Raw genomic sequence first — 25,263 nt, 5'->3', positions numbered from 1 at the left:
ATTTCTACATTTTACAGTAAAGGGGAAAAATGAGTAACTAGCATCCTTAACTTCTGCCCAACTCTGATCTTGTACTAAAAGAACCCGCAGGGCAGAAGTGGCTGCAAAAAATACAATTTTTCAAAAAGACTGTGCACGGGTAGGACAGTTCTCCATCAAGTATCTTAAAACACAGCACTCTAATTTTAGAATCAGACCTTCACAAGCTTCCTTTATGACAGCTATTCTGGCCTTATAATCACATCATTGGTGGCTAAACATCTTGAACAAGGACAGAATTTGAAACACACAATATGATTAAAACCTGCATTATCGCTGATGTAATATCCCAGAACCTATTATTGTTCTTGGGCAGGAGGAAAGAATCTAATTAAACATTTATTTAATATTAAAATACAAACTAAAATATCAACGTTGGACAGTAATTCAGCAATATGCCAACTAGCAAATATATATTTTTCACCCAGAAAAATGCATGTATGTTCACAAATACAGCTTGGATTTGATTTGGAAACGTACGCGATCAGAACACTGGCATGGCACAAAACCCAGTCCGGCGTATTAGAACAGTAACTTCGGTTAAGTAGTTACGGTCCCGGAGTGTCAGCTGGAGTTGAGTTGCTCACTGGGAGACAGGATGGGTGCTGTCAGTCTCGTGAGTCCTGGTACTTGCGGTATCAAAACGCTACTCGCTGCGACTGTTGGGAGACGCCAAATAATTTAGAGCAATATTTTCCTAACACAGCCAGCGGCAACCGAACTAGCAAAACACATACCGATTTGCAGCCAGCCAGCCAGCCATAATGAAAGTATTGCTCACAGTTTTGTCACAATGAAAAATATCCATGTTATAAGGTTTAAATTAAAAGGCTTTACCATATAACAGTAGTTATTTTTAACACAGGTAATTCATGTTGCTTTTTGTATTAAAGTTCAAAATTTCCTACTGGCTAATATTTACATCATACCATAAATATTTATAAAATGGTGAGGAAAACGAAGTGCAAAAGGATAACACTATCATTTTCTGAAAACAAGCTGCCTCTTAGTTTCTTATTCTTATTATAAATTGAATATCACTATTTAAAAATAATTAATATTTCTAAAAATATTACAATACAGGATAAACATTGATTTCTCAAGTGTAACAAAAATATGTTTAAAATATAGGTGGCTGTTTGAAGTACAAAATATTGCTGTTTGTAAAGGGTAACATGGTTGTAAAACTACTATTGAGGGTTTATAAAAATACAAAACAATTTGCATTTACTGAGTGCATAATTACATATTAGTGCAAAAAAAAAAAAGCATATTTGCATTCAAGAAAGAATTATCAAAGATTTGCAGAGGTACGCAAAACATGAAATCTTTTCAGAGTCATGCGTATTGACCCCAAATCTCTATTAATCCTTTCCAAGCGATCTTCCAGGGCTTCCTAAAAGAAACAGTTAAAGAAAAGAAGGGGGGGGGGGGGGGGGGGGGGGGGGGAGGGAAGATTTAATAACATACAACAAAATTCAATGATTCTTCTAAAATGAAGAAACTACTATTATTGCTATATTCAAGTGGTATCGTTTTTGACACATTACTAGCATTCTGTTAGCACCCAAAAACTAGAGCCAGACCTACAAACTTTTCGTATTATTTTTATGTATGTGTGCGTATTTGTGGGTTGTTGGCTTTTTTAAAAACTGTTTCAGGTATTTTGGGTTTTTTTCCATGTGACTTCTGAAACTCCCTGAGATAAACTTGACAAGAATTAGGACAGGCTGATAATTAGGGAGACACATTTAGGAAACAGCTGACCAGTGGAGCGAGTGGCAGTATTGATTTACTGGAATGCCACTTCTACTTTCAAATTGATAACAAGCCCTGGGATTACAATTTAGGGAATGCTGAAGTTGTAGGCTTCGCAGAGACCTCTAAAACACAACTTTGAGACTCTTGTTTTTATTAAAAGAGTCTGCAGAGCTTTCCGAAGGCGGCACTCCCCTGTATTCCATCTACACTACCTATTTTTGCCTTCTTATTTTCTTCTTTATACTTTCAAGTAGACAAAACCCAACCAACCAAACACTAAACTTTGCACTTTCTTCTGCAGCACAACATCCTCTCTACAGCTTCAGGGATCTATTTCACAGTCACTGCATTTTCTTTCTGTATTGCCTTTATCTACCTCTCAGTGTTATCGCAAGAACAGACTATTCTTGCTGTAATTCAGAAAAATGCATCCTATGTACAAAAAATAGAAGATATAAACAGTCTTATGCAGAATATACACTATGTAGTATGTATATATATGTATACACACACACTTTTTCTTTACGTGCGTATATATACACACACACTCGCACAAAAGAAAAAGTTCTCAGTTTGTGGCGGTGGGGGTGAAAATCAAATGTTTGCAGGGCTAATTATTTTTTTCTGAATCACTTGCATACAAATTATCCAGACTTACACCTTTTACATAGCAAGGCAGAGTGCGTTTATAATTAACTTGCAGTAACTTCCCAATTATCTTCTAATGCAGTAAAGTCTAGAGAACATCTTTCACACACATTCAAAATTCACCCATCTTCAGGAACAATTCTCAGTGGTATGGAAAAATTCCCATAGTAATCACACTTACTATATAGCAGAACTTTCATCTACGCTATATATTCCACATATATATATATATGTGGAAGAGCAACTTAAGAGAACAGTCATATGTAGAAGCTTTTTCACCTGATTTAATCTTGCTTGCAAGGTCATTCTTCCACCAGAACAAGGTATTCGACTCAATGCAGCCTCAATCTAATAACAGAAAATACTTCAGTTGTAAATTACAGTTTCAAGAGCCAATATAAGCCTTCCTAACTCATCTTACAAAAAGAGAGGTGAGGTGTATAGATTACAGATACACATCCAGTCTTGTTCTTAAACACTAACTTATGTTACCATAATACTGTGCCATACAAAACTGATAGAGAAGTTAACATTCATAAGCAGACCCTCTCAAGGATCATTTTGAAGAGAGCACTCTTTCTTGCCAGAATAACCTTCCTTGTTTGACAGGCTGATTTAAAGCATTGTCCATTAAGGAAGAAAGTAAATTCACTCCAGCCCTTCCATTCACACTGTGTTTATGTTGAAGTGACTCTCCTTTAATGAGGTTAGGGACAGAAAAGGACTGGAGTACGGGAAGTAGAGCAGGGAATGACAATGGCACGTTCCTAGGGTAACACTAGAAATTGTGCATGAATTTCAGCCATGCATTGCTTAGGTATACGGCTACATCCCTCACCTCTCACACAACAATTACGTTTTGTCACAACTTTAAAATAAAAATAATCTTTGCCTGTTGCTTTTCTTGAGTCAGCTCATCAAAAAGCCTCTCTGTTTCAGCCAGAGTCTTAATCCTTGCCGTGTATTTGAAGTCTCCCTCACAAGGTGATAGCACTGGCTCATATTTTTGTGCTACACTCCTCTCGTCCCAAGCTGTCGCTTTCTTCATTCCAGTATTGACAGATTCAGCATGCGAGCTGTGTCTGACACCTGAATGCTGCCTTCCTATCAACAAAATAGGGGTCTTTTTATTTGTTTTGTAATTGCCTGTGAAATTATTACATAGGACAGAAAAAGAAACTAATAACAAGAAAAGCAGTGTGATCTTGGAGGTGTATAAACTGAGGACAGTGACTAGCAAAGCCTCATTAGCTTGCCTTAAGCAAACTTCCCAGAAGAATGCAAAACATTTGTATGGGTCATCTTTCAAGTGATCTTTATAACACAGCATATTTTTTGGTTAACAAACAGATTACTGTACTGCGCTAATTAGGAATTACTTTTACTGGTACAACATTTCTAAATATCACCAAGTAGACTAGTTGTCATGAAAACACTAGTCTAAATAAATGCATTAATAAAAACAAAAGCAGAACATTGTGACAAGAATTACAAAAGTGAGAAAAGATTTGGTTCAATCAATCATTTAAAAAATCTGAAACAACTGGCTTTATTAGAGTTACTCTTTGCTATCTGTAATGCAATGTTTAGCAATAGAATTTTATTAGTGTGACTGAGTATGTACATCTTAATATATACCCTACTACGATATGCATTGTATAACTGAGTTAAGCATAGGAAAACATATTGCCCTTCTTTCTCAATTTAATTATTTTTGTTGTTCCATTGTGTTTGTGCACACACACATATACATAAAAATAAAATACTGTATGAATGGTATTTCTCTGTCTACAGGAATGAGACAAGATTTAGAGGATTTTTAAAAGCTGGACTTCAGAGAGTGAAGTGTCAGCTTTCTATTTAAGCAGCTGTACCAATGTGGAAGAAATTATGGTAAAAAAATAAAGAACAGTTTTCCCCCACTTTGACAGATTACCTTCTACATCATCTAGTGAGAGAAACTGGAGCCTTTTTCTTGGATTATTGTGCTGTAAAGTAGTTGTAGGACCAGTTTCCATGTCATCTAGAAGTATATCAAATCTACAGAGCAGGAAGCACACAACAATTACTTGCTAGAAATCACGTACCAAGCAATACAATTTTTTCACCTTTTGGTTAAATAAACAATTTTTTTATAAAACAATTTCTATCCCACAGGCATTGCAAGTCTTCTGATTACTGCTCATAGTACCATACCCCAATATACTCCTATTTGCATGCACCAAAATACCTCGTTCATGTGACTTTCTTTCAGAAGTAGGCCAGCCTGTCACTCCCGAACACACTGAGCTCCCATGTTGTCATCCTCAAGAACCATCAAAGCGATGCTAGACATTTCTTCTTCCTCATGCAAGTGTCCTACACTTTGATCTTGCAGCTAAGTATGTTCTCGAACTCTACAAGCCTTGCCAAGCAAAGATCTCTATAGAAACCATAGTATCTAGTACAGTTAGCAGAAAGTTAAGTTTATATATTTTTTAATATGCTTGTAGGTGCCATGACAGGTAGACAGATACTACTTTCAACTTTTATTTACATCTCCTGATAAGTGGCACGTAGATCTGGAGTTACTCCACACAACAATTCTTCTGTAACTTCTTTGTCACTGATCAATGTTGTGTCAATGGTAAACCCAACGTCTCATCTTAGTGAATGCTAAAGATGGGAAATCATTCTAGATTTTTCTTGCCAGATTTTAAAAAGTAAAACTTAGCTTTATAGTCAGAAGTCTTCACATGACTCATTTTCTAGGACTTTAAATGAACAAGAAACAGCAGCATTAAGCCTGCATAAACATACTGCTGCTATAATAATGATTGGAACACAACTGTATTCACAAGACTCATACCTTGTCACTGTGTTTTCATTTTTGCTAAGCAAATGGCTAAATCCAGGAGAGAGGTTTTCTTTTGGAGATCGTTTTGGGCTGTAGGTCACAGACACTGGTGCCAACATTATCTCTCTTCTTGCTGCAAAAGACAAAGTACGTTTAACTACCTAAAACTTCTCCCAATGCAGTAACTCCCACTCGTGATCAAATGCTTACATCTTAAAAGAATGCTTTTCAAAGCTGTCTACATGTTTATTTAAATTACATGACTAGTGGATTGCAACATAGAAAAATTAAAATAAACTTAGAACTCTTACGTTTTCCATGATTACAGACAAGCTTTTTTTCCCCCAGACTGTTAGAATAATGCAGAAATCCTATCTTTATTTTTCTTTCTTCTAGAGCAGCCTTTCATTATTTGCTTCTACTTTTTGAGTAACACAAATCAAACTTCAGAAAAGCACTTACTTGGAGTATTTGATTTCCTGTTTGAAGGAGGAAGGGACGATGATCTCTGGCCAGAAGGGGAGCTGTACCGTTTCGGTCTGTGTTGGTCTTTACCTTTCTCTGGGGATCGGTTAGCAACTAAAGAAGTTTCAACAAACCCAACAGTTTGACGTCGATTTGATGTTTCTAATTAAGAGGAAAAAGTTATTATATCAATCAATCCTTTTCAATACAAGAACTCACAAATATTCTCCTGTACTCAGTTTTTACTGTACAAAGACTGCACTTAGTCCGCCTCATGTGAACATACTTGTGCTGTTTTGCTCAAGTCTCGCTTCCTGCTCATCATATTCATGAAACAGATCGTTTCACTCATGAAAAAGGATGCTTTGCAGCGTGTGTGGGAGAAATGATGCTAAATAACACTGATTTAATGGAGAGACAGTGAAAAGCAGGACAAAAGCATCTTTTGGGAAAGACGGTTAGAGTACCTGCCTGAACCAAGAATATAAGCATTTAAGAAAGACTCAATGTTTTCTAATTACAAGGCTTCCTAAATCAATGTTGTTAGAACAGCTCAGTGCAGTCCTACAGTACACATGCCAGCTTTCTTAATAACATTCTGATATAGCACCACGAGAACAAAACTAAAATGCAAGTGCAGCCAGCCAGAGCTTTCTTAGGACTCCATTAACTGTTTATAAATACTGAGATATTCTTAGAAAAAGGACATTAACTACTCTCTAGCTTGAGACCTAACAGCAACCTTTGCATTCCCTCTACTTTAAACAAGTCATTTAGCTATATCATTTTGAATTTTCTTAGGAAAATTCCAGAAGTTTCCATGCTAAAACTGTTTTTATCCCATGACTCAAGTCTGATGGACTCTAATGCTGAGAATAACAAAACCAAAAGACATGCAAACAAAGAAAAGCCAGTAAAGACAAGTTCAGGAATATAAAAATTAAGAGTTACTAGCTGATGTGTCTTCTTTTTCTGTCTGTGTACCCCAATCTTTAAATGCTTTTCCTTCTTCAAGTTCTTTAAAGGCTTTTATAATTGGTGCTTCTGACATCTCATTTCCTTTCTTTTCTATTGTGTTTGTTGAAGAGTCTTCTTGCGAGGAGTCTTTTTCAGGAGGAGAATGGTGCCTTAAAGAATGTGAGGCGGTGGAGGGAAAAAAAGGATCAAGTTTTTTTACTTTATTTCATATATCCAAATACTAGCTGAATAAACAAAAATCTGCAGAAATTTAGTTTGAGATTTGCAGTTGTCAAACCAAGAATTTTAAGGGTGGTTTTTAATTTCAGCCAAGAACCTCAGAGGATTGTGCTACAGCCAATTCAAGACTCTGAAGTTGAACAGTGTGAGTTAAATTTGGTGACCTGACATGTTGTTAGAACTAAATACGTCCCGACAGAGGCTTTAGAAACTTCTGAGTAAGAAGGCAAACTACTAAATTACACCCTAAATTACACCTGAAGCTTCACACTGGTGGAAAGCTGCAGCCAACCGCTACAGCTCACATCCAATACAACAGAGCACACTGTGTCCAAACTCAGAGCAGAATTGGACACAAACACGGACAGCATAAAGACAGTGGCGCAAGATGCAGTGGAAGCTTTCTGATATTTCAAGGAAGGTACTGAAGGCTGCTGCTGCTTGCTTCATGCCAGGTTAGTGAAGGAAGAAAGCTGTTTTGTTTTTAAAGGAATTGTATAGCATCTACAACATTGAGAAATTTTTTTAGAACTCTAACAAGTACAAAATCTAAAAATATTAATCTAGTCAATTCTGGATAAAACTATTTTTAGAAGTGTTCAACTTTACATTATAGTGGAGACGGAAGGAAACCAACTCACCTAGAAGGAATACAAGTTTCTTCTAATCTGTTATCTTTGGGGCTTTCCTGGACTTCCAAAGGCTGGCCAGTGAAGATTGAATACTCCGCTCCTGGTATCAACCACTTTCGCCTGCTGACATCAGGAGTTGCCAGCTTGCTGTGGGAACAAAAAACTTCAAAATTATGAAAGGCTTTGGAACTTTTTCTTCTTTTTTTTTTTTTAATTTAAGAAAAAAATTAGGAAAATCCAGCTATTTATTCTAGTTAAACAGCAACAATAACAAATATACAATAAACTTGCAAATACTGTGGAAAAATAACTGCTTTTTAAAACATGTTTGTACAGTAAAAATAAAGTATTTAAAAAAAAATTGTATGTTGAAGTTTCAGTCTAAATTACACAATGTGCTCAGAATGCAGAACTCCACAACGATCATCTTGTAATTTAATGCTGCTTACTCAGACCAAGGTTTGGGTAACAAGTAGTTCTCAACTAATTAAACAAAAACATTTCGGTGTAGATTGCTCCAATAGTTCAGAGCATCTGACACCAGCTTTCCTTTTGACACCATTTATTAGAAAAATAAAAAATAAACCCCAAAAAACCCAAACAAGAAAAACTCACTGTCTATGACCTGAGAGTGATAAATATTAACTAATAAGCATCAATGAGTATATTATTGTCTTGAAATATCAAGAGAAAAATGTGATTTTTTATACACAGGAAAGTAGGTGATAATTAGAAAAAAAGGGTTCTTGTTTACACAAGCTATGAACCATAACTACTATTCTGCAAATCTATCCTGCTGTGCATTCAATTGGAATGAGGCTTTCTTTGAGCCTCTGAGATCAGCTAGGGGCAAATTAACCTCCAAATCCATATTGGCTCTTATATCCTCCTCCCTGATGAACATTGTCGACCGTGTTCAGGTCTTCCTTTTTTCTGTTCATTATTGAAGGATCTTGTTCATTAATATTAAAATAGCTCTAAACAGAAACCTGTCCCTGTAATATATTAATACATAAATTACTTACAACTTCATAATCATCAAAAATCAGATCCCCCCAAAATACTACTGTTCAATATATACAAATGGACATCTACAAAATGCATCACATTATCATTTTGTGCTTCACAGCATCAGTGCTGAACTGGGAGAGACACCAAAGAAGTGTCTGGGAGAGACACCATAACTAAGTAATAAAAAAAAAAAAGGGGACAAAGTTTTTCAGGTCTTTAAAACATAAAAAAAGCCAACCCAAAACACAAGCCAACTTTAATTTCCTTAACACAAATTCACAATTCAAACTAGAGTATGTATTCTAATTGAACTTCCACTCTACTCTCAGGATACCTGCACACGCTATATTTAGAAACATAGAAAGTAGTATTCAGCCTTTCAAATCAATGACAAAGACACAAAGAAAACCTCCGATGTCTAAGTGGACTATTAGATTTTATTCCCAAGATCTTTGTTGAGCATGGGAATCCCTATTCAGCTGAGCAATTGAGACCTATCAAATACTCATTTGGGAAGACCAGAGACGGTTTGCCAAGTCACACATATATTATCCAAAGTATTTATTTGTTTTAATAATTTCTTGGCATGTGAAGTCTCTGGATTACATCACATGTTTAATCCAGTTTAGCCTATGGTCTGACATCATCTTCATCCATTTTTAGCCAAAACACGTTAAGAAGTATTCTAAAACGCACAACCTGTTTTCACATTGTTGGAATATTCACTTACTTGGCACAAGAGGTTCTTAAACGACTTTCAGTAATATGGCGAAGTTTCAGCATATTTTCATGTTCTACCTGCTTGAGCTGAGCTTCAAGTTTTGAAATTGTCCTAACGTGGAAGTAGCAAAGATGCATTATAAAATGATTTAAATGACATAAAAGATACATCATATTTCTTAGAGTTTACTAATTTTTAATCGGCTATCCTGGGTGAAGCAGAAGAACAAGAGCAACTACTACATTTTTATCTATCTATCCATATGAATACGCATATAAATATGTATTGAATTCTAACTTAAATAAGTTAGGTAACCTAGCTAGAAAGACAGGACCAGGAGATACTGCTGTGGATCAAAGCATTCACCTCGAGGGCTTGGGGAAAAGAAAACAAGAACATTTTTCCTCCTTGAAATGATGTACTTATACAAAGGTCTCCCTGACTCTGGATTTAATGAGTGGCTCCTTCTCCTGTGTGTCACTCAGGTAACTCCACCAATCTGCTGCTCAGGCTCTTCACATGATTTTCCTCTCTCCCACATACTGCAGTCCACATCTTCAGTGAACTAGCCCTTGGCAATGCAACACAATCTTGGGCATTCCCCACTTGGAGAACAGAAATACAGGTTTTTGGAGCAGGATATAAAAATCTCCTTTTCCACTACAATTTCCCCAGTCTGGAATGGTCCCTAGCTAGCAGCATTGAGAATCAGGCAGGAAAAAAATAGAAGTACCAGTAGAAATACTTGACTGAACTGTCCTTCACACTATCTTCATTTCCTCAACAGTCCCAATAAAAATTGAAGGCAGAGTGGTTTTGGCTTCCTTCTATTCCTTTCTTAAATTCTTCCTATTCATTCTTTCTATTCTTCTTCTTGAAAAATCAGGTGATCTGAGCAGCAAAGAAAAGGATTGTGACATCTCCCAAGTATCACATTTGCTATTTTTCTGGTTTTGGCTGAAGACTATGCACAGGTTAATGCTTGGTGGCAATGACATTTGGAATGAATTTTGAGGTGAAACTTGTAGCCACATTTCTAGAAGAATCATCAAAACCCATGCATTTTAAAAAAAAAAAAAACAAAAACAAAAAACTTCCTAACAGTCTGGGTTTCAGCTGCTCATATAAAAACATAAAAGGAAATTATGACAGCACATACCCACAAAAGAAGCTCAAAGGGAGATGAATGACGTGAAACATCACCTTATTGCAGTTCTACAATGTCTGCCCTAGAGCCCTCTCAGATGTTCTCTCCTCCCACCTCTATAGACTTTCCTGAGCAAGTGTGCTGTTTAACCCTCTTGACAAGGAGTGGCTGAGAAATCCCAAACTAGAGGATATGTTTCCAACTGTAAACCCCTTGATGGTCACAAACATCTTGCCTAGGGCCTACCCAGAAAGTATAAAGCTCAATGGATTTCTGTTCTCCCAACCAAAAAATAGATCCAGGTAGCATGAGGGACATCCACAGGAGATATTATTTCTGCTCTATACATGGAACATCTTTCTGTCCTTTATTCATGCCTAGGAGCCATAATCTTGAACAGCAAACTCCTGTCAGCATCCTCGCTCCTGAAAACCAGAACAGAGACTGGTTAGCTGAAGATGGGGGTTCCTGAGAGGACAACTGTAGCAGTAAAAGCTTGAGCAGTGGACTGGCTGGGCTAGCTGAGTGACAACCTTCAGAAAGGAAGCAATTAATTACATCCCCCTGGAAGACGTTGTGATTGAGGAAGTAGAAAACACACATATCCTAAAAATAACAAGATTTTTACAGTGTACACAAAGTAACATAAAGCAACACAAAATGCTTCATAAGATGTAATTAAACTTGCAAGATCTACAGCCTTCATAATCTAGGAGTAAACGTTTAGGCCATAGCCTATATTTCATATTGTTAAAATAGTAATAAGACAGTTTCACATTTACCTTTTCAAATCAGAAATCTGCATGTTTGCATCAAGCAATTTGTTTTCTGTTGTATTTAATGTATCCTACAAGTACACAAGGAAAAAAGTAAAACACCTAGAAACTACAGAAGTGTATTAAAAGAAAAATGAGTACATCAGTCTTGAAAACAATACATTAAATACACCTTCCTATTTGAAAGGGAGGGCCGTTAAATTTCTTTGGCTTTGACTTTGCAGTATTTTTGCTGTCTATGACTGGAAAACAATACATTCCGAACTCCCTCCTTTTCCCTCCAGGGCTCTGAAGATGTAGTAAGAAGCTATCAGTTAAAATAAATATGGATCTTTCCGTTTGATCTTTTTCAAAATACTTCAGTTAATTCAGTTAATTCTATGGCACATTATCACATATTTTGCATGTTTGTTTTCTTAATTAGCTAGCGTGTACTTACCTTTACTCTTTCATGTTCTTTTCCAAGGGACTCATATTCTCCTAAAAGCTAAAACAAAACAAAAAAAAGAACACACAAACCCACGCTGAGACCATACAATTAACAGTTTTGTTGACTGCTGTAAAATCACCTAAATTGCTTGTCTAACATATGCAGAAGCACTACAGGGGATACAGAGTGTACTTTAACAGTATTTGTTGAGTTCTAGCATCTTCTAATTGGAACAAAAAGTGAGACAGGACAAGAGGAGACAGAGCTACTTACACAATGTATTTCTCATTTTCAAATGATTTATCTCTAAAGAAACTGAAGGAGCTGAATGAACTGGTAAAATTCCTCACTGACTTTAAAGCTGACTTTGTATTTTGAAATTTTAATTGTAAAAAAAAGGAGTTAAAGCATGAAGTAGCTTTTCCAGCTAATACCCATTTTGCCAATCCATTTAAACCTTCCCTAAAGCCAGTACTGAAGAATCAGAGGAAAAATTCCTTTGATTCAGTCTAAAAATCATACACAATTAACAGTTTCAGCAAGTTGTGATGACTTATGAAAAATTCAGTCCATCCCCACTAAGCTTGAGAGGAAAAAAGTCACTTTCTAAAATAATTTCCTGCAATACCTCTAAAAATAAAATTAACTAATAGCATGTACAGTCATAAAATACCCGGGACAGACTATGACAAGCGTTATCACATCAGGTACACACTTGCTGCCTTAAACAATTGTTTTTAAATATCTGTTAGGTCCGCAGTATCACCTAACACCTAGCCTACTAAGTAGTCAGCTGAATAATTTCTCTTCTCTTAGTTGTGCATTAGGACTTTACAATGGTACTTTGAGCAGTTTTCCAAAACACCCAGGACTTGCTGTGTTCGTAACATGCTGTGCAACTGTAAACACCATTGCCCGTTTTCTTACTTACATTTTGAAACATTTTATTTTCTTCCTTTAGCCTTGTATTTTTATTATCAGATAACTTGTAAGCCTTTTCAAATGCTTCCTCTAGATCTTTAAGCCTCGATTTTAGTCGACTGACAGTGTTATCTTTCTCTTTGTTACTTGTGTGCATTTCTTCAATACGTTCTTGCAAAACTTTGGAAGTATTACTGACTGCATAAAAGCGATCTCTCCAATCTGCCTATAGGAGAAAAAACAGTCCTTATAATGCTTACATAACAGATTTTTTATTTCAGTACAAAGCATAATCTAAAATCATCTAAATAGAAAACAAGGGTACATCTGTACGTGAATAAGTTTTTTGCTCATTTCTGTGATGTATAAAGAATGAAAATGAAGACTAAAAACCCCAAAGATGTATTTATTTTATAGGACTTAAAATATCTAGAGGTTAGGCCTCTAATCCCAGCTGATTGTCTTGCTTCCCAGCATAGAAAAATGTCTAAAAAGGTGGAATGAATTAGTCTCCCCAGGTGTCTAACTTTCATGACAAAGTGTCCTGTTCTTTGACCAATAAATATAGCTATACAGTCATAAGCAAACTGGTCTGACCTAGCCAGAAAGACTGTATAAATATACTTAGAAAGAGAATATTTTTGCCCCAGTGCAGATGAGATTTGCTTTTATCACAGCTCTAATAAGAAATCAAAGAGAAAGTAATTAAAACAAACAAAAAAAAAATCTAAAGAGAGACATCAACACATCACAATACTTCACTCTTAAACTTTGTTTGATCCCTGCTAACCTGTAAAGGTTGTTCATAAGCAAAAGTGATGATGATTCAAGTAGGGACTCTTAAGAAACTCAGCTAGGAAAGCCACTGGTGTAATATATCACATCAGCCAATATGTTAAGGAGAAAGGTTGAAAATAGAAAGATATGGAAACGCAGATCAGCTTAATAATGAACAAGTGCATTCTCTTACCCTTTTAGTTAAAAAGCAACTTGATTTAAGAACATATACTTACCACTTGCTTTTCTAGCATATTATTCTTATTTTCAAGGGCTTTTATGCGAGCACTTCCTTCATTCAGAGCCGCATCTAACTGGTCACACCTATTTAGAACACACAAATTACAAAAATCTCTTGAAATTTTAAGATGATAAATCTACATTTTATAGCCTTCTTTCCTTCCTCAAGTATCCCCACGAATTTTGGTGCCCAGCCTGTGACTGCCTCCCATAGTCTTTGGCCATTGCAGCAAGCACCCAGCATCTCTGCTCGGAAGGGCCGTGGTGCTCATGGCGGGCAAGCGGTGAACAGGGAAGATGTGCAGAGACTCCAGATGGCTCAGAGCATGAGAGCTGCAGAGCCAAAAGCAGCTGAGATGCACCAGAGCAGAGTTCCACTTCAGCTAATTGATGATGCTGTGTGATTAATTCCTGACTGAAATCATATCGCAAGCTACTTTAACTCAATAAATGCCTGCTCAGAAGTCACTTTTAATAGTTAGAACACACTACTGCTGGAAGATAAGTACAAAAGAGTCCCAGCTACCCAGACACTTTTTCAATTATTCTGAAAGGCATAAATTTTGTAAAGTATTTTAGCTGTCTAAATTTGTAATATGTATTTTGACTGGCAATAATTATATAAAAATGACATTAAACTTCTATATATAGCAAACATTCAAGCTATATCTAATGGAATATATAGGTGAGGCACATAGACTCCAGAAGTAGTAGCTGGTCAAAGAGCATTGCCCGATTGGCTTTATAAAGCTACCAATGAATTCAAGACTGGTCCTATATCATCTGTAGTTTTGACATGAAAGGTAAAGAAGGATGATGTTCACCAGCATGACAGGTGAGCACTATCTTACAACATAGATAGTTCCATTACAAATTGCTTCAGACTACCTCTGCCTGCCAGCCTTTCTTGAGCAAAACTTATACTGGCTTCAGCAAAAATCAGGTCAAACAAGACCTCTGGTCCAAACAGCACGCTTGCTGCCCAACAATAATTCTAAACTAGTCTTAAAACAGCTGCATTAAATAACATAAAATTTATATTTAATAGGAAAATATTAGTATCATAGATGCATGAAATCTTCAGAATTGAAAAGTGACATAAACTTTTCAAGATACTCTAAACAAGCATACTCAGTCTTTAAAGTGGAAAGAATACCATGTAACAAAGAGGACAAGTAAGGACAAACAGTACCTGTCAGCAAGATTTTGATTGATTTTCTTCAGGTCTTCAGATGAAGCAGTTTTATGGCTTGCCTCTAGCTGCTGTTTTAAGCTATGTATCTCAGAGTCGTAGTAAGCTCGTAGATCAGCTATGTGTCGAGCATGTTTTTCCCTCAAGTTCTGCCTAATCCTATTTTCAAAATTAAGAACAAAAAAATTCCCAGCCACCCACATGACCAAGCATTGCTGTATTCATTCACACATAATGAACTCAGCATATAAATCTCTCTTACAAAACTTTGCTGCATTCATATTAAAGCAAAGAAAGCTTCATCTAAGGCAGTGCTGCAAGACACCTAAGGCTTGCATAGAAGTCTTCATATTAATACAAATATTAATAATAACAATATATATACACACAATACAAAGCTTTACTCTCTTCTCTCCTTTGCAATGCACTAGAAACTATGCATGTAAAATTAAAATAGGAAAACCCAAACACTGAACTATCTTGAAACCAGGACCCCTGCATAAGCCCTCACACACAGAATATATGCCACGTATGCTTGTCAATGTGCAAATCAAGAGAGCTTCAACAGTGAATGGGGGATATTTATTTTTCCTAAGTACAGTAATTCTGTGCTTCTCCCACCATTTGACTCTAAATAGGAAAACATAACCACAGAACTTTGAAATTCTCTGCCTAAATTAACTCCTTCATACAGCCTATGAGGGAAGCATGTATTTTTATTTTAACGTATAAACAGAAATAACCAAAGCATTAAAACATAGAAAATTGTTTTGCCTTCCAGTTAAGGCTTTAACGTCCAAGGAAGACAGAGAACAAATATTGTGCCTTAGATTAAATAGTATGGTCTAAAGAAGATTAAATAGTACGGTCCAGAGACAGACAGTTGTAAGAAGTGGAAAATTACTGTTCTGTTTATATGCCACCTGTACTTCAGGGGACAAAAAAGAAGGAAAAAAGGAAAGGAAAAAAAAAAAAGCAGCAATGTCCAGCTATGTTCTAAGCAAACAGAACTCACATCTTTTGTTTGTTTTACTAGTATTGTTTCACTTCTTTCATGACAGTACCAACTCTACAACTTTTTAAAAAGAAAAAAAAAATTACTTACTTTGACATTATCACAGGATCTTCAACAGATGTCACTGAAAGACTATATTCTGGCAAACTGTTGTCAGCACACTGAGTAATAGAAGATGGAGTCAGAGTCAGTGTTTCTTCCTCCTCAGTGTTGACTAAATCATCATTATTAGTATCCATATATGCCATTGGAAAGGGACAGCTGGTCTTGTTTTCATTTTGGAATGGGTGATTTCTCCAGAGGTCCAAATGCACAGCTCTGCTGCTGGCAGGATATTTTGGAGAATCATCTAACTGAGATGAATTACTTGTCTGTGAGAAAGAGTCTGTGTCACAATGACTTGAAAATCCGGGCTCTGCCATAGAGTCTGGAGAAAAAGGAGTAGTATCTTCAGGAATACTGAAAGAACAGCGTCCTGGGTTCTGCTGACCTGGTTTCATATGCAGGGTTGGGTCCAATGTCAAGATCTAGGAAATAAGTTATAATGCTAAAAAAAATGTGATTTAACTTTTGTTCTTATAAATGAAGTTTATCTGAAGACATTAGTAATCCATATAATATATTGCAGGAATTATACTGAATATTACTACAATCATTTGGTAGTGACGAGCAAGATGAAGAGACCTGTAACAGCTTAGATGATGATATATATTCCCAACATTTGCAACCTGAGTTTCTAAGTTTCCATTAAGAATAAAAGACATATCTAGCATCTGTAGCTGTCTAGAAAACCTTTGAAATTTCAGTTATGTAAATAGAAGGACTATGATGTCTGCTTGTAGGTTGAAACAATAACTTTGTATGGTTATGAAAATAACTTCATGGATTATACAAACAAGATAGTAACATAGTAGCCATCATTACCGGATTTTGTACAAGACTGAAAGCTGTATAAAGAAACAGATATGATAAAGACTATTTCCACAGCCTGTGCCTCTTCTGTTTCACAGGTGGAATGAACCTGTCTTACAGGAAGTAGTAAGAAAACCCTGCTTCTGCGACTGCAGTTCCACGTGCATTTCATCAGCTGCAGCCTCAGCGTAAGCAAATTCGTCCCTGTGCCATCCTCAAGGTTGTGCGGCAAAGGTGCTTGTTTACCCAGAGTATTCTTAGAGGTTCTTTTCAGCTGGATCCCTTCCCAATCTGGTTCCTCACATGGCTGCACAAATTGCTGTTCCAGCATAACACTGGAGGTGGCAGCAGGAGCCAATTAATATGTGAAACCAGCCTGTAACCGATCATATCTCCAAACTGAGACAGGAAGTAAAGAAATTAATGTTACCTCTGGTGGGTGACTTGACTGTGAAGAAGGCATAAAATTCTGGTCTGGCAGCTGCTTGTTGTCCCTTTGTCTTTTATGATAAATATCCTTCAATGATGATAGCTTCGTGTCATCAGCAGAAGACAACTTCAACAGGAAAAATTCCTGCATTAGTTTATCTGAACACAATCCTCTATCCCCAATACAGATAAACAAGTTGTGGGGTGGGTTTAGCTAATAGATCAGTTCAGAACAGAAGGCGGCTTTATTCAATGCACCCAATTTAAAAAGGGGTCTTTAATGAGGAACATACACCTTTAATATACTAGTTAGTCTCTTTTCATCTCCTATATACACAATTTCTTTTAAACGACAAAAGAAGGTCAATAAATTTCGAGTGACTTTAGCGGGGGTAAATGAATAATGAAGGAACAGAATATGAGAGACTAAGCTAACAAAAGAGTTCTCACAGAAAAGTTAGCTTCTGGAGGGCTGATTCTTTCTATCGTATTAAAAAAAAAAAAAAAGCAAAGATGACAAGCAACTATAAGACAACTTTTAAAACACATACAAAGTTTACCTGATCTGGTGATACTTTTGTGGAGAAAATATCAGCGAATTCGCTTCTGAAATTCTCTGGTAAAGACTGATACATCTCCTTTTCATCTAATTTCCAGTACGAAAGTCCTGATAAGAAGAAACAATGAAAGAAAAAAAAAAAAAATTACAAATTTCAAGCTCACAGCTATAGAACAGGAATCCCAAAATCCATTAGTAAGATGTTACTTTGTCAGCTAACAAGAATGCTGTATTAATTATGTGCATCTATTGCTTAAGAATCTCACTAAAGCATTGTTACCAGAAGTTACAAAAATCTCAATGCAAAGCACAAGCAACATAATCAGTATTACATCACACAGCATCAGTAACAAAAGCTATAAATCAGTGAAAACATATAGATTTACTCTTTGGTGTTCAAGGAACAAATCCTCATTTACCACAAACTTTATATTTCTACTGATTCCAGTACAGCACTTAAAACTTGTATTACCCAACGAATAATCCTAGACAGCCACTTGATACTACAAACTCTTTGGTTTGGTACTCAACAGCACTCTGTAGCATGCAAAAAGACAGACTACCAGGACTAAGAGGGATGGCACAAGAGGAACAGATACAGTCTCAATCCCACTTCAATTTCTTGTATGTATCCCTCTCTCAATGGGTTGTGAAGAAGCAATAAATATACACAGTTTGCAGGGCTGCATCTCTGTGCCCCTGTTTGTTACTGAAATGAATCCACCCTGTTACGATCAAAATATGTGAATTAGTTGTTTGGCTTTCACAAAAAAACCAAACCAAACCAAACCAAAAAACACCCCACACACAAAAAAAAAGACACAAACACAGACCCCCAAAACCACAAAAACACACCACCAACCATCCCTCACACACACACCCCAAAACAACAAAAGCAAAACCATACCAAAACACAAAAAAGCGCCCCTCTCCCCAAATTAAAGAATCACCACATTACACACTGCATTATTTTGTTCTTGTCCATTCACACAATTATTGAATCATGCCCTTGGCTTACAGGAATGCTGCCTCTATTACCACGCACTCCTGTGATTACTAGATCAATGATGCTAATATTTGAAAGATCATTTGATACCCCATCATGATTTTAATAGTAATTACATTATGAAACAGTTTTAAACATAAAGCTCAGCTTTGAAACATTGAGAAATTTGAAGAAAATAATTACTGCATGTCCTACATCTGCCAGCAGTGATACGCAGGAGGTACCATCAGTTTGAAATGCAAGAGCAAGAAAAGCAGAATTACGCTATATCAAAGTTTAATGGCTTGTTGGTGCTCAAACCCTCCTCACCTCCCCAAAGTTATTGGGGAGACATTCGAGTACGAGTTTTAAAAAACGAGACTTCAAAAGAAAAGGAGATGTAAGTACATGAAATTAACTATACCTGAAGCTTCAGACACTAAGGAATTCGGACTTTCATTTGGTTGATTGAGGTAAAAAGTGTAAGGTGGCAAAGCAGCATCAGTAAGGTTTGTCTAAAATTACAAAGGAAAGACAAATTTATAAGGAAAATCGCAAAGCAAGGGGGAAAAAAAAAATCAAGGGTACAATTTTTTAAAATTGCATGTAAATGTTATTAGTCTTTTTAAACAAAGAGATTAAATTTAATTATACAGCATGATCCAAACCTATACAATTTCTATTCAGGGCAATCACAGTCAAATGGGGAACTAAGCTAAGCCACATAATTAAAAGACAGTGATATTTTCTAAGTCATGTGCCTGGCCGCTTGTGGAGCGTTTTTGAGATTAACTGTTACAAAAATACACATTTTGGACAGTCATCTAAGCTTTCTTGCTCCTTAAGAGGTGCAAGTATACAGAGGGATGACTTACCAATAAAGTGTTACTCTTTCCTCATCCTAAGATTGGAATTTCTTATATTCAGCTGTTATGACTCCACCTACCACAAATCCAGAGGTAAACAGTGTCTATCATCTCAGATAGACACAATGCTACATACCCTTCTCATCACTCCCAACTTTCTAAGCAACCTCCCCAGCTAATTACAGAAACAACTCTGAAAAGGGTGGGACCAACACGTGGAAAAAAAATTCACATAATTTAAGATCTGCTACAACTGTCCTCTTCCTTAATCAAAGGAAGAAATGTCATTGATATAACACAGCGATACAAAAGCAACGGACTATGGGCAGCTAGCTTTAAAATGATCATCTCACATTGCTCTTTTCTACCATACTTAGGCTTTTTGTTCCATTACAGCAGCTTAACAGTCATGCTACTTGGCAAATTTATACGGCTCATACAACTGAGGACTAAAACAGGATAGTAACCATTGAGTTAACAAAAGTAAGAAAAAAAAAAATCAGAACTAAAGCTTTTCAAGTTTTTGCATGAAGTACCATCTCACCTCAAGGCTATTTTGTCCCTCTTAATGTTTTTATTTAGGTATTCTCCTTTGCCTAAGGAGGAAGAAAGGAAAATGAAGGGGTATCAACTGAATTCTTACAAAGGAATAAAGAGATAGAGGTATTTTCAAAAGCTGAGAGAGAAAAGCGACAATCCACAGCAGATAAATTTAACTCCTGGTTTGAAATATCCCCTTAGAGTAACATCTTGTTTCCACTGACAACAGAAGACTAGAGACAGCAAGTCCAAACAGCTACTCTTACCCTTTCTGGATCACCCTCAAAGTGACCACAGGAAAGGAAACAGACCCTGCCTTGAATCAAGTGATTCATATTTGCTAGTTCTCCTATTCTCTTGTAGGTGGAGTCATTCACAGAGTTTCAGGAATTATTTCCTTAAAAATAGCATAAGGAGAGAGGTTTGTGACAATTAATAGACTGAAAGTAATTGTAAAACTTCATAGTTACATGTATGATTATTACTCATACAATCATGTTGCATAACATCCTTTTGGATCAGAAATATTATGTCATTAAACTTCCCTCCCCAAAATAATCTGATCTGTGGACATACACAATTAAGTCAAGAGTACAGGGGGGACGAACCAAATTCTTCTCAAAGAAGTATTTTGAGCTGATTCAGCAGTCACAGCAATAGGCATTACTACAAATGGTTCTCAAGAGCCAATTAGATTTCCTAAATGTCTATTGCGGGGGTTGGTCAGTTACTTTTAGTAACTAGCACTGTAACTGTGCTTGGATTCGTTCAATCTACCCAAATCATAGTCATACACAGGCATAAAAGAATGTATTATTCTTACATAAACAATACAAAAGAAAAAAAAAAAGTTTGGATTTTAGCATAAGAGACTGCTAAGAACACTAAAAAAGCCCAAACCAAACTAAACCAAAAAAATCCCTGCAACTTAAAATCCCAATCTGGAAGAATACTATCGTCCTGAACAGAGTGGCTAATGCCTCCACATGCAAGGAGTTCTGTGTTCTAAAAGAGACGTTACCAGCTGAAATCAAAGATCCTTCCAAAAATTATAGGACACAATAAATTACCATGACCTGAAGCTTCAATTGAGAATGTGACTATTATCTCTATAAGGAAAGAACACGTGCTACTTAGGTAAATTAAGACAAAAATTAGGCAAGGAATAAAATAAGCCAAAATAGCTATGTGAGTAAGTATAGAATGATCCAGGAAGTAAAGTATGCCCACATGAACTTTAAACATATAAATGGGAACACCACTACTTAAATGCTTAAAGCCAAGTATGAAAGCACATGCTGAATCAGAACATACTATAACACTGAAAAAATACCAGTGACAAGAATAAAATTAGAAAAACATCATAAAATAAAGAGAGACTTACATTCTCAACTGGTAATTTCTTTGCTTGCTCATTTTCTTGCATAGAGTTCACACATACTTCTTCGGCATTTATTCTTTTTGGTTGGTTTTGTTTCAACTTTTGTGCCCATGATGTTAAAGACTTACTATATGGTAAGAAACACACACATATACTGTAAGTACATACGCCCTTTTCAGTGGAGACATGAAATCAATTTCTTCAAGGTGAAACATAGGCCCTAAAACTCCACTGCCTTTATATTGTTTCTCAAAAATGCACAAAGTAATGAATGCTGAAATGTTTTAGGGCTCTTTTTAAAAAAAGTAAAACAACACAACAACAAAAAAACTCCACAAACAATGAAATCACTGAAAGGAAAGGTGCTAATCACTGCACCCATAATCAAAATGGCTTTCCTACTACAAAAAAATTGTAACAAAGAGCTCCATATTTTTAGCCAGGCAACTATTTTTGGGTCTGTTCAAGCAGATGCTGATCAAAACCACAAAATTAAGCTGGAATGTAAATGTGGTGTTTTTTCTTATTGTGTTATCAGTCTGGTTGTAAAGATGATGTCAGCTAAGACACACTAAGGACGCCTTCCAACTCAAGAGAATCTTCAAGGATAACAAAGATCAAAACAAGATACAGAAGGAAACAGAAAAAAAAAAAAGGGGCAGAACAACAGAAACAAAGAGACATCCTGAAATTCTTCTTAGAGGTAGATGTGGAACAATTTTTCCATTTTGTTAAAAAGTGACACTTTGAAAAACTACATATTATATTGTCCCAGTTTGGGACACACAGTGGAAAGAATGAAAAAAGGTTACAACTAAAAATTAAAAAACAACAACAACAAAACCAGTTTGGGTTAACTGAACTATTCCACTTTGGTTTGAACACCTTCTTCCTTCAAACTGAGTTCATAATACAAAACAGAAAGCAATTTCAAAGAAAAAAACTTGTAATTTTTATAAAAAGGACAAAAAAATCATACATGAATGATTTCAAATGTTGTCTTAGAAAGGTTTTTCAAACTGGAAAACACTCTTGAGTTGAGCTTCTCCAGCTCCAAGCTCCCTGGCAGTCCATGAATTGCAGCTACCCCCCTCATGGAACTGTGCAACATGAATCAAATACTGGAATAAATCCGAACAGAAGGGAGGAGGAGAATATACATATCAATGGGGTTATGATCTACCCTATATACTGAGATAACACATTTCCAAACCAAATCCTCTAAAGAAAGCTGGTTCTGTGTTCTATTGCATACTACCAAAATGCAAGTTCATTTTCCAATAGAGAGTTTTTATCTCTGCAAACTACTACAAGGGACTCACAGGCAACATGCTGCCCACAAGACCTCTGATACTGCTCGTGACCACATGATGCCACTGCCATTACAGCCTAGTCTGACAGGGAGAGAAAAGTACATTGTTAAATACTGTGCAACTACAGCAGTGCTTGCTCAGTATTATTGCCAAATTAGCTAGCCAATCTTTCAAAAAAAAAAAAAAAAAAAAAAAAACTTGGTAGATCCACCCACCTATTGAATAGAGCAAAACAAACAAAGATCAACCAAAGAAAACAAGAGAAAGACCCAAACATGTTTGGCTGTTGTCTGATACAATTTATTACAGTAATGCATGCATATAAGCTGGCAAAAGAGGCTGGTTGAGCACAATAGCAAAATATCAGTCATATAAAATCGGTAATCAGCACGTAAAATTCTGCTGCGCAGATAAACACTATATGCAAACTGTATCTTAGCTCATATTTGCAGAAGAAAGTAGATTTTCATATTTTTCCCCAACGTATCTACAACAGATAAACACTGCAGATGCAAATATGCATCATGCAGAAACATTAGGCTAAACAAATAACTTTATCTACCAAGAAGCATAGTATTTTTTACAATCAAGAGGTTCCATTCAATTCTTACATGTTTCCAGTTACCAACAGCTGTTTACTGAATGGGGACTGTCTACAATAAATTAACATATTTGGAAAGTTTATCACTTACCTTGGTTTTTTTCCACATTGAGCTTCATCAACTTTATGTTCAAATTCAGCAGGAAAAACTAAAATATCGTTCCTTCCTGATGAAAAATTTTCCTCTATTTTTTTTGGTAAAAGTTCTCTCTTATTTTGAACACTGGCTACAACTGCATCACTCTGCAATACTGCTGCATCACTCTGTCCTTGTGAAGTTTTCTCCATGTAGTCTGTGCACTTGCTGATGTCGTTAGATTTGCTAGGGTTCAGTTCGGAGGCAGAAAGCGTACCATACCCACTAGTCATTGAAGCATTATTTGCAAAACATTCCTGACGCAGATCAGATACATTTGGCTGACTTTCTCCTTCATTAGATCTAAGTTGATTGACAATGCACTCATTTTCTTCAAAGATTTCAGAACACATCCCCATTTGACTTTCTAGTGATGAAAAAGTGTCTGTAAGCTTGGCAGGCAAACTTCGGCTCTTCCCGGCACCCCAGTTGCTGGTCTGCAATTTCACTAACTGCCTTATCTCATCCTGAATCAGCTACAGGAAAAAAAAGGCAAAATTCCCGTGAGATCGTGCTACAAATCACATTTATATTTTGATGCATCTTCAATGCATGTTATTAGTGAGAGAATTACTTATTTCAAATAACTCAAATTTTTCAATGTGCAGACATCTCATGCATAAAGTAGATATATGCATACTGTGCATAACAGTAAAATGTGCATGGTGACAATCCTTAATTCCATGCAGTGAATTACAGGTCTCAGTAGTCATTTGTTAATGTAAAAAAACATGCATGCACGTATTCACTACATGCCTTCAGAACTACAGTTACCTACCAGCCAGCTGAAGAAATATAAACTATCTATGTATGTCATTAGAAGTGGACAAAAGTCTTTTGCTAAATTTAGGTCTGAAAGAATTTATAACTTGGATATACATTTTTAAAGACTGCAAGGATGCTTTAATGGAAGTATAAACCATTACTCTATTACGCTAATAGGAATAATGTACCTCTGTAAGATTATTTGCATAAAACTTGACTTTAAAATATCTGGTTTAGATAATATGTTATTAGGCGGTTCATATAATACAAAGACATTTTGATTGGTTTGGTATCTGGTGGAGTGGAGCAAACCTATAACTAGATCACTTGAAGAGATTTAACAGGTTACTTTTTAGTCTGCAATGAGTTATTTCAGTACATTAGATAAGTAATTTTTTTTTTTCAAGTTTTACAGTTGTGCACTGGTATACTGAAACAGCTCTGAGAAACAACTAATGCTTTTGTCAAGGACTATGAGAAGACTTCATGCTAGTGCCCATGGCTGTGTCCTTTGGCCAGCGATCAGCACTTCTGCAGAGTTATATTGAGATTACCGAACTCTGCATGAGCACACAACTCTTATTACACATTACAAGACCAGAGTATATAGTTGTTTTCAAGAACACATTTTAAACTAATTCCCTCAGGGGGGAAAAAAAACAAACCCCAACAACTTGCAATAATTTAAGAACATGGAACTCTACCACTGTTTTTTCACAGAACTAGAGTGCATTACTCACATATGAATAGCAAGTGGAAAGCACAAACGGAACAAAAATAATTTGTTCTCTGAAAGTAAGAAATAAAAAATAAGACAATTTCAGAGGAACCTACATGTAATGCTAGTCAGAACCAAGCCTCATATGTTTTACTAACTTGCAATAGAATTAACAATTGAATTTCAGCTCAGACTTCCTATGCAAAAAAAACCCCAAAACCAAACCCCCACAACAGGATGAAGTTTTCTG

At 36.1% G+C, this 25,263-nt stretch overlaps 1 protein-coding gene across 1 annotated transcript in view; it reads right to left on the bottom strand.

The window, feature by feature from the left end:
- Nucleotides 1–779: 779 nt before the first annotated feature.
- The window catches only part of MPHOSPH9 (M-phase phosphoprotein 9), a 28,921-nt gene continuing 4,437 nt past the window's right edge, over nt 780–25,263 (bottom strand). Inside the window, exons 4-24 of the mRNA XM_050906893.1 lie at nt 23,486–24,006; nt 21,484–21,607; nt 19,118–19,208; nt 17,710–17,816; nt 17,151–17,276; nt 15,899–16,335; nt 14,794–14,952; nt 13,598–13,685; nt 12,595–12,810; nt 11,673–11,720; nt 11,240–11,304; nt 9,320–9,421; nt 7,600–7,725; nt 6,701–6,885; nt 5,747–5,911; nt 5,297–5,417; nt 4,385–4,488; nt 4,215–4,232; nt 3,341–3,552; nt 2,728–2,796; nt 780–1,435 (exon numbers count right to left, since the gene is read on the bottom strand). Coding sequence (XP_050762850.1) covers nt 1,334–1,435; nt 2,728–2,796; nt 3,341–3,552; nt 4,215–4,232; nt 4,385–4,488; nt 5,297–5,417; nt 5,747–5,911; nt 6,701–6,885; nt 7,600–7,725; nt 9,320–9,421; nt 11,240–11,304; nt 11,673–11,720; nt 12,595–12,810; nt 13,598–13,685; nt 14,794–14,952; nt 15,899–16,335; nt 17,151–17,276; nt 17,710–17,816; nt 19,118–19,208; nt 21,484–21,607; nt 23,486–24,006 — 3,186 coding nt within the window. The 3' untranslated portion in view covers nt 780–1,333. The remainder of the gene's footprint in view (nt 1,436–2,727; nt 2,797–3,340; nt 3,553–4,214; nt 4,233–4,384; nt 4,489–5,296; nt 5,418–5,746; nt 5,912–6,700; nt 6,886–7,599; nt 7,726–9,319; nt 9,422–11,239; nt 11,305–11,672; nt 11,721–12,594; nt 12,811–13,597; nt 13,686–14,793; nt 14,953–15,898; nt 16,336–17,150; nt 17,277–17,709; nt 17,817–19,117; nt 19,209–21,483; nt 21,608–23,485; nt 24,007–25,263) is intronic.

Source organism: Gymnogyps californianus, chromosome 16 (genome assembly GCF_018139145.2).
Source record: "Gymnogyps californianus isolate 813 chromosome 16, ASM1813914v2, whole genome shotgun sequence".
Taxonomy (NCBI): domain Eukaryota; kingdom Metazoa; phylum Chordata; class Aves; order Accipitriformes; family Cathartidae; genus Gymnogyps; species Gymnogyps californianus.
This window is presented reverse-complemented; position numbering and strand designations above follow the sequence as displayed.